At 45.0% G+C, this 10,313-nt stretch overlaps 1 protein-coding gene across 1 annotated transcript; it reads right to left on the bottom strand.

The window, feature by feature from the left end:
• Nucleotides 1–7,576: 7,576 nt before the first annotated feature.
• On the bottom strand, nt 7,577–10,097 carry LOC148026365 (scarecrow-like protein 21). The gene has a single exon (XM_087690799.1). The coding sequence runs from the start codon at nt 9,776–9,778 to the stop codon at nt 7,766–7,768; it is 2,013 nt and encodes a 670-aa protein (XP_087546925.1). The 5' UTR covers nt 9,779–10,097; the 3' UTR covers nt 7,577–7,765.
• Nucleotides 10,098–10,313: the final 216 nt, after the last annotated feature.

The raw sequence follows: 10,313 nt of genomic DNA, 5'->3' as shown, positions 1-10,313 counted from the left end.
CTCGACTCTAAGTCAAGAAAGCTCCTCTTCCTGGGGTACAACACTACCATGAAGGGATATCAGCTCTGTGATCCTACAACCTAGAAGATTGAGCTGAGCAAGGATGTGATCTTCAATGAGGCTGTGGCCTTTGAGGATTTTATTAATGGTTCTAGTACAGGTGATTCTTCATCATCAACTATCCCTCCCCCACCCTCTATGCCTCTCCTTCCCCCCAAGTTACCTCTCCACACCCCTCCTTCATCACCGGCCCCTCCCCCTCCACCACCACCACCACCACTTAGTGAGGGGAGTCCCTTTCCCAAATAGGTGCTTTGCAGGTACCGAAGGCTTCACAACCTCTCTTGCAACATGATGAGCCTATTACCATTCGTCGGGTAGTATCGGTGACTCATGGAGGATATATGTGTTACCCATTTTCATGCTACTCCTACAGGTCCACACAGATCAACTTGTTTATAGGCCCGTGGTGTTGAGAATCTGTCAATCACACCCTATGTATGCCCCTTTGTATGGAACAACTAGGCTAGGAAGATGCAGTTCATTCTAGGAAGAGAGACAGATCCCAGACAGATCCCATAGGCACAATGATGTAGTGTGCTACCAAGCAATCCTATATAATGATGTACTTGACTATCACTTTCATATGATGATAATGCAATAGTACTTGTCTCTTTCGGTCAAGTGTCTGTGTCATTGTCAGTCCTATACAAGATTGTGTTTATCAGTTCAAGTCTCAATCTTGAAACCTAATTCACTTGTGTAACAGTTGTCTTCTTTGTCAATGTCAACATGAATAGTATCTTCATCTTCCATCCTCCATAGCTTCCGTCTCTGCCATGCTCTAGATCCCGCATCTTTCACATGGTATCAGAGCTCAGTTGAGCATGGCTTAGCCCTTTTCTGCTCTCTCTCAGTTCCTCTTCAACTCTGGTCACCACAGTTCCAGCCCATGACTTCATCTCTCAACTCTACCTTCACTTGAGCTTCCATGGCAGCCATAGCCAGCATCACCCTGTCAGCTTGAAGCTCTTATATCTCACTCCACAGGTCAAACCTCCTGGAGCTTCCTTCTGGAAAAGTGTTCCCCTGCTTCCATATCTTCTTCTTGGCACATCAATCACTGACTTTAGGCAAGCATAACTTTAGCATTGTGAAAATACTCAATCTCTGCCCTGTGTCTGCCATAGCCAGTCAGGACCTACCTCACTTGGAGCTTCCATAACTCCTCAACCAGGCCACTTCAACTCCTGATTCCTTCTAGGGGATTGTTCTTCTGCTCAATGCATTCCACCCTGGCACATCAATCGATCACATTATTGCGCCCTGACGTCAGCATTGCAGAAATCGTCGCCTCCTGTCCTGATCTGCACCATTTCTGATCAAGCTCTCTGCGCTTGCCGTACTGCCCGCGATCTGATCGATTGTTATAGGGTTTTGATAGCCCATGAAGTAAGCTATCTTTCTATAAAAAAAGTTTTGAAAATCATCAAGTACAGCTCCTACAATCTGAAAAAAACCAGGCCCCTGTCTCAGAAACCCTAATTCCACCATAGCCAAAATCTCCCAAACTCATTTTTCTTTCATTTTCTCTCTCCTGACACTCAACCCAAGCCTCTGTCACTCTGATCCACTGTGTTACTGAGGTTCCCAGCAAGAAAAAGATTCAAGAAGATAAGCATCAACAAAATCAAAGCATCAAGAATCATCATCAAGTTCAACCATAGTCTCTTTTGATACTACATAGTGTGTTTTCACACTGCCATTGGTTGTGTCTTTTGACACATTAGATTTCAACTCTGTGCTGGAAAGTTTTAGAGATTTTAAGCTGATTCCATCATGGAAATGCCAAGCATGAAGTCTCTTGGGTGGTTACCTGTCATAGAGAGTAACATTACTCTTGTTGCCCATTCACATTGCATGCAAGACTTGGCTATCTTACTTGCAAAAAGACATGGAGTTGTCTACATCAAAGTTCAATCAATGAATCCATCAGAAGATTTTGAAGACATTTCCACTACCTCAAAGATGATACCTTTGCTTGAGGGGGACATGGACATGAAGACTAAAGCTGCAAGCAAAGTCAAAGAAGAAGCAGACCAAACAGACAATGAAGAAGAGAAGAAGGACAAGAAGAAGATCAGCCATGAAGACCAAAAGACCACATCATTCAAAGCTAAAGAACCAAAGATGAAAGACAAGAAAATTTTCCATGCTGACAAAGAGAAAGCATATGCTGAAAAAGACCACAAGGGCCTATCGGTCCTTGTCTCTCATTTTCTGTTTTAAAAGCATTGTACATGCCTTAATGTTCCTTTCATAAGCTTGTAAAAACTCCTCATGTAGCCTTGTACTACAACCTCTGTACACTTTGTGAGGCCCCTGTTACAGCCTCTGGATGTCCACCATGTTTATGGTACCCACACTTAGCCTTTTCTGCGACAGCCTCTGGTGTTTTGCCATGTTTGTGGTATGCCCACACTTTGCAGGTGTTGCTCTCGCTAAAGCCTCTACACGCTTTGTACTTTCAGGTTGTGATTGAGGAGGGGTGTTGAGAATCTGCCAATCACACCCTATGTATGCGCCTTTGTATGGAACAACTAGGCTAGGAAGATGCAGTTCATTCTAGGAAGAGAGACAGATCCCATCGGCACAGTGATGTAGTGTGCTACCAAGCAATCCTATATAATGATGTACTTGACTATCACTTTCATATGATGATAATGCAATAGTACTTGTCTCTTTCTGTCAAGTGTCTGTGTCATTGTCAGTCCTACACAAGATTGTGTTTATGAGTTCAAGTCTCAATCTTGAAACCTAATTCACTTGTGTAACAGTTGTCTTCTTTGTCAATGTCAACATGAGTAGTATCTTCATCTTCCATCCTCCATAGCTTCCGCCTCTGCCATGCTCTAGATCCCGCATCTTTCACACGCGGGATAGTTCACTTTGTGTAAACTATGTTCATATGACCTAGATTGTCCATGACAGTGAGCCTACTTCAGTTGATGAGACTCTTGCACATGAATATTTGGAGACATGCTATGTAGGATGAGCTCAATTCTATCAAGCAAAATCATACTTGGGAGTTGGTTTTGTGTCCTCGACACCAAAAGGTGATTGGTGTGAAGTGGGTCTATAAGACCAAGTATCTTGCAAATGATTCCTTGGACAAGTATAATGCTAGACTTGTTGCCAAGGGTTTTGCATAGAGGGCAGGATTGGGTTATTTTGAGACCTTCACACCTACAACTCATACGTCTACCATTCGGGCTTTTTTGGCTCTTCAACCCATCACCATTGGTCTATCTATCATATGGACGTCAAGTTTGTGTTCTTGCATGGCATCCTCGACGAGGAGATTTATGTCTCTTAGCCTCCATGTTTTCTTGTGTAGGGAAAGGATGACTATATTTATTAATTGTAGAAGGCTCTCTATGGCATGAAACAAGCTCCGAGAGCTTGGTACCAGAGGATCGCTTCTTTCGTGACAGTGGCTTCCAAAGATCAACTCATGACCCTAACCTTTACTATCAAGTTGAGGGTGAAAACAAGTGTGTTCTGATTATCTTATATGTGAATGATCTTATCATCTTAAGGAGCGCTTCTACAAAGGTTGATCGGACTGACTCCAAATATTCTGAGATAGGAGTTTGAGATGACTGATCTTGGGATCCTACACTTCTTACTTGGTCTGGAGATTTATCAAATGGCACAGGGCATCTTTATCTTATAACACAGGTATGTCTCCGAGTTACCTTTGAAGTTTGGTATGGCCCAATGTCGAGATCTATTTCTTTCCCCATGGACCCTAAGTCCAAGCTTATGGCAACAGGAGATCCCCTTTCAGATGCTACCTGCTATAGGCGCCTTGTTGGCTCGCTTATTTAGCTCATCATCCATACCCGGCCCGATATTTCTTTTGTATTGGCTCTATTGTCTTCTTTTAAAAAGACTTCTACACATGATCACTGGAGAGTAGCCTTGCGTGTTCTTCCATATTTACAAGGGACTCCATCCTATGAGATCATATATGGAGAGGGAATTACTATTTCTGGATGGAGTGACTTTGACTGAGCAGGTGCCATGGATTCGAGACGGTCCACTACATGTTATGATTTCTCCGTTAGATCGGGAGCTATCTCTTGGAGCAATAAGAAGTAGCCTAGTGTGGCCCTTTCTTCTAACAGAGGTTGAGTACCATGCACTATATTCAATAGTTATGGAGGCAGTTTGGCTCCGTCGTATGTTGGTAGAGATTGGCTTTTCACAAACCAAACCTATGGAGATGCACGTGGATAACCAAAGTGCTCTTGCTTTAGCCAAGAACCCAATGTTTCATGCTCGCATGAAACACATTGAGATTTAGCATCACTATGTTCATGAGCATATCGTGGATTCCGAGCTAGCAATGGCCTACTGTCCCACGGAGGACAATGCGGTAGATCTCTTCACAAAGCCTTTTCCCAAGGCTTCTATGCTTCATCATATGAGAATTTTGGGTATTCAGATACTCCCCATATCTAAGAGGGGGTGTTAGCCTGCCCTATTTAGTCATGTCAGTCTATCATTACCTGGTTGTGAGCTCATGTCAAAGTCTAACGAAGACATTAGAGCTCTGACAGTTTCGTGTACATTGCTATGCATTTCCTCTATTCTAAGTACACTTCTTGTGCATTTCCTTTGTCTATTAGTTGGATTCAACCCATTCATAGTGTCTACATGCTCTACAACTGCCTGGGATATTTTGTTATTATTTTTTCATTTTTTCTATGCAATCGAACTACATTTATTTCAACCATATCACTATTTGAAGCAAGTCAACCAAAGTTAGAGGCCTTGACAACAATCGACCAATTTTAGAGTACGGCTATTTATAGCCATAGCTTACACTTGGCTAATCACTTCTTGCAAATTTCAGCACACTCTAGCTCCTAGACACTCTCTAACATGGTGTTGCCATCATCTGAACTTATTTGGTACCTCATTAATGCCTTGGGTTGCATGCAGGGATTGATCAACCCTCATCATTGTATTCAACATTCATCTTCAATCAATGCAATCTCTCTCTCTCTCTCTCTCTCTCTCTCTCTCTCTCTCTCTCTCTTCGTGTTCCTTCTTCCATTGCACATTCTCACATAATGAATCTAGACTATGTGAGGGGTGTGTGGGCACAAGTGCACACAAGTGTGCATGTTAATGCTTCTGCTAGTGCACACAAGTGCACACTAGTGTATATGTACATACAAGTGCATATTAGTGTAAACTCGTGCACTACAAGGTGTCACCTTCGTCCCTTCCTCCTTTCTTTTGACCCTCCTTTGTGAATAGGTTGGGTATTGGGTAGAAATGAGAGGGATGAGAGACTCTTCCAAGTGCACATGGGCTTGGAACAATAATGTGCACTTGTGTATGCATTAGGAGGTAGTAGTACAAAATGGGTCTACATTGTGATCTAGTGGAATTAATCTAGCAATGGGTGCACAATATGTATAGGTAAGACATGACTTAGTTCTACTACTGCAGTCCTTAGAGAAGGTGTCTTCTCTATTCTGTAGCCTTTTTTTTAATTGTTGAATGATCTTCTTTGCCTCATTTTCATCCTACAAAAACAGACTTAAAACCCCAAATATATGGTTTTTTTGATCCAAGTTGCTCCCCTGTAATGGAGCCTGAACTACTACATATCTTGTAATTTCTCCTTTTAATACATACTTAAAGCTTCCTACAAAAAAATAATAAATAATAAAAACAATATGTATGGGTGGTGCAAATGATTATGAAAGGCTATGTGCAAGGTAAATTGCACACTAGATAGGGTAGTCCACAAGTGTGTGCACTAGGATAGTGCACTAGTGCAGAAGATTATGTGTAGTGCACTAAGGATAGTGCACTAGAGGGTGTATTAGATGAGGGTTCATGCACTAGGATGGAGAGTAATGTGCAAGTCATCATGTATTAATGCACCTCACTGACGAGTGCACTATGATGTGCATCTGTGCTAGGTTGAGTACAAGCGTGTGTGCACGAGTGCAGTGCACTAGGTTTAATGTTCTAGGGCGAAGCTAATACACTGGTGTGGGGGTGTTAGTGGGTGTATGCTGAAGTGTAAGGAGGTGGGTATAGTGCAATGTGCAAGGTTCTAGCGCACATGCCCAGAAGTGCACATGCCAATGCGACTACACGTGCATGTGCAGTCCGGTGTACACAAGTGCACTAGGCGGCTGCAAGTGCACAAAGGGGGTGCACTAGGATACAAGCAACTGCACACGCCAGGCCTCTCGGTCCTCCATTGCTCCCCCTTGACCGTCCCTTGCGAACAGGTTGGACGTCGGGGTTGTAACAGAAGAGAAGGCCAGGCACGCGAGAGCCTTAAAAGGTTGTCAACCAACAATGCACAGCAGATAAGAGGCCTACAAGGGTAGGTAGCACCATTCCAAGTTTTCCTCTAATTGTTGGCGACAACTGATCAGGCTGATCCGACAAGGGCAACTAGTTTGAGTTGATTTCTGTCCACAGAAATAAAAAACCTCTGCTATATACCATTTCTCACCTTCTTCAACATTCCCTCAACCACTCCGAACAATTCGCAGCCGTTGGAGGTGGGCGGGCAGCACTGATAAAATTTGCTATCAAAACCCTAAATTACAACAAAAATCAGGGTTTCTTAACCACCTTGGGAGCCACACCCACTAGTTGAAGACCAAAAGATCCAAGCAATGGCTGTAAACACAGAATTTCAGGCTGATAACTTATAAGGCAGAGCCCATCCCCACGTGATTGTAGTTGCAGTGTACTCGCATTGAAGTTTTGAGAGAAACCAACCTGCATCTCAGTATACTTCAAACTTGGGCAACACGAGTTAAAGAAATACCATACACGTCTCCAATTCTCGTGGCCAAGTGGTGTCGGCTGTCCTAGATGTTGGTAAGGTTTTTATTCTCAGATTTGTGAAATTATTGCTTGCTGTAGTTCAAGGCAAATCAGATCATTCACCAGCCACCCTATCCAATAAGGGAGGATGCTTTCGCTACATCTCAAATTGTAGCATATCTCTCGAACAGTCATTCTCATGCAAACAAGTGGTTGTGGATGTTAAATATTGGAGTAAACGGTTATACACGAGGCAAAAGATTGCCATTCACTGACCGGTTATAGGAAACCAACACTGCTTTCTCTATATTAAGTTCCATTGAAGCACCAAATACACGATCGGTACATTCCAAACTCTATAAAATCAGTATCTGAACAAAACAGCCAAGATGCTTCGATGCTTAATGGAAAGCAGTGTACAACAAAACAGAACCACGTACATAATGAACGACAGACTTAACCCAACTGGAAGATGCAGGCTTGTATATAACCTTCAGTCTTCCAATTCCAAGACAGTCTTTCCAGCTTAGGCATCAACTCTCATTCAAACATTAAGGTTGTTCACTCCTCATTCGAAACTCACGATCCAGGAGATTAATGCAAACCATGCTCTGTTTCACGTTTTCTAGTGTGATTAGAGACTTGCTTCAAAAGCTCAGCTTTTTACAGCAGTTCAATACTGAGAAAATATGACCACAAGATATATACCAAACATCAGATAAACTTGTAAGATTAGACACATCAAACCAAGGTCTTTTAGAGCGTTAGCACAATTCACAGCCTACTTAGACTTCTACTTCTACACTGCTGTTAGTCATTGTTTGGGACTGGACAAACCCTTTCCCATGGGTTGCCCATCTTTGCAATCTACAAGATCTGTAGCATTGCTTCATCATTGCCAGGCAGAAGCTGCTACTAAAGGTCTGTTCAACCAGCCAAGAAGAAGAGCTCCTCCATCATCTTGCAGCCTATAATTGTTACTGTATGAAGCGAGAAGGACCTCAATGATCCGGTTTACATGTGAGCTCAAAGGATGAGGTTTGTATCCAGCCATCATCATTCGCATTCTCCATTTACCAGTCAGCTCATGGCGTTCCACTCTCTCGCAGCCTTCGCAAGCAATCACATTAACAATGTCTCTAGCCAGACATTGCTCCTCAACATTAACTCTGTCTTTGCTCTCCCTAGGGAGTGCCACATCAATGGATTCAAATACAGCAGAGTAATAATCCATAGTTTCCATGAACCTTGGAAGGAAGGGTGCTGTGTTTGTGTTTGCTTCCTGTTCTACCAAGGTCAGAACCTTAGGGCCAAGGCTCTTGATCATTCTGAGGAGCCTATCACGAGGGTTTGTTTCACAAACACTTTCATCAGGCATGTGGTGCAGCTGTAGAGTGGAATTCACAACCAGACCCTCCCCAGGCCGCCTCTCTATCATGTGGGCTTGCAGCTCACTAAGTGCCGCACTGATAATATTGAACTCAAAAGGCACATTTAGAGATGCTGCAAGCTTCACCAGCCTCTTCTTCACAAACTGGATGCCAGTCAGAGCAGATGCAGGTAAGCTTGGATCATTGACTGTGGTGATTCTTATAGATGGAGGGCCTCCAGGCCTATTTGCTAGGGCTTGCATGAGAGAGATCCACTGAGCACCTTGGTCAATTTGGAAGTCAAAAATGTGAAGCTGGGCCTCATCCTTGCAGGCCTCAGCAATAGCACCATTAGCTGCCATGTATGCAAATTTGAAATACGGGCAAATCTCATATAGCTTCTGCATAGCTGACAGAAGGTCTGCTGCTGGAGCTTCAGTACATTTCAAAGCTTTATAAAGGAAAGAGCCCGAGGCATGAAGCCTAGCCACAAGACCCTCTGACATATAGGCAGCCAACCTCTCCATGGGGTCTCCAAATACTGACACATTCTTCCTTAGCTCTTGCATGAAGGACTCAGCCACAGAGATATTCTCCTCAGCTAGGGCTGTGGCACATCCAATCAGTAATCTGCGCACCCGAGCGCCAGAAGTCATTGCATCTAACTGGTGTTCAATAGCCATGGGACCAGGTACATGTGGGAAGACAGCTTCCTTTGACATCGAAGTACCCGAGCTTGATACAGCTGCAGGTGACTGGGAGCTCAAAGACGAAATTGAAGCTGTCTGCATGCTCCTGGAGAGGGTCTTACTCAGAAGTGCAACTGAGGCAGGGGCTGAGGCCTCTGAGATTGCCAGCTTCTGCAAGCTGGGTCCATTTCTTGCAGGTGTACTGGTTAGAAAATCGTCCAAAAGCTCCGTCCAGGAGCCCGAGGCTTTGCCACATGGATCAGTGTAATCTTGTACCTGTGAGGTGTCTAGACCATCAGGACCCATGAGCACAGTTTCAATCTCCTGGAGCCTATGCTTCAGAGCAGTGTCAGTGGAGGCGAGACCCTTTGGGGAGTAACCACCATCTGCATCAGTAAGACAGGGGTCATGGATGCAGGATTCATACGAATCCGGACTCTCGGTGCAAGTAGCATGCCTAATCTGTGTGCCCTGTCGGTCAAGAGCGGCACAGGAGGCGGTTGAAAGGTAAGACACGCTCGAAATTTCACCCCTGTGGCAGTCACTGTCGTACAGGTGGTCAAGGCTAGAATGCGAGAGGGGGTCGGAGCTTGCAGAGGAATGAGGGGGGGAGAGGGAGGAGACAGGGGAGCCGGCAGGCTGCTGCTGCTGCTGCTTCATGCTGCTGGTGCTCCCGCTCTTGAGCTGGGGGGGCGAGGCGCCATTAAATGACGAGGGTGGCCACTCCACTGTCGGCCTGCTGCTGCTCTCGCGGTCGTAGGGGTAAGGCGCGAGGCCAGGCCGGGAGGCCTGCTGTGTTGCTGGTGAGTAACCCCTCTGCTGACTGGAGAGGGCGGAGTGGCTCATGGTGTTTTGGCTTGACGAGAAAATGGACAGGACTCTCTGTGTGCCTTCGAGGAGTCAGGACCTGTCAGTATTACTCCGTGCGTGGGTCTCTGAGTCTCGAGGGCGAGTGACTCGTGAGGGGAAATTTGGAAAGAACTGTCTCCGTGGTGCTTTTGGGTGGAAAAAGAGAGAGAGAGAGAGACACTCAAATCATACCTGCCTCCACCGAGAGAGAGTGAATCAGAGAACACAGTCAAATGGTGGGCGCCGCGCACGCGATTCTGTCTGCTTCATGCTGGACGGAGACGAGGGTCGACTCTCGAGGCGAGACGCGCGAGAGAGAGAGAGAGAGAGAGAGAGAGAGGAGAGCGCTCGACATATTAACCGCGCTTAAGGCTAATGATCCTCTTTATTAATTAATTAAATAATCATCCGTAGATGCCTTATAATGATTTCGTTTAGATTTACCCACTGGCCCACTAGCCTGTCCAAGTATATCGAGGCGCTGACGTGGCACACGGGCACTCGCGACGCCAGATGGGGCCCACTAGCATTC

Source organism: Lygodium microphyllum, chromosome 13 (assembly GCF_053477565.2).
Source record: "Lygodium microphyllum isolate KBCC chromosome 13, Lygodium_microphyllum_v1.1.10, whole genome shotgun sequence".
In the NCBI taxonomy this organism is placed as follows: Eukaryota; Viridiplantae; Streptophyta; class Polypodiopsida; order Schizaeales; family Lygodiaceae; genus Lygodium; species Lygodium microphyllum.
Note: the sequence above shows the minus strand (reverse complement) of the source record. Positions and strands in the feature narration are given on the sequence as shown.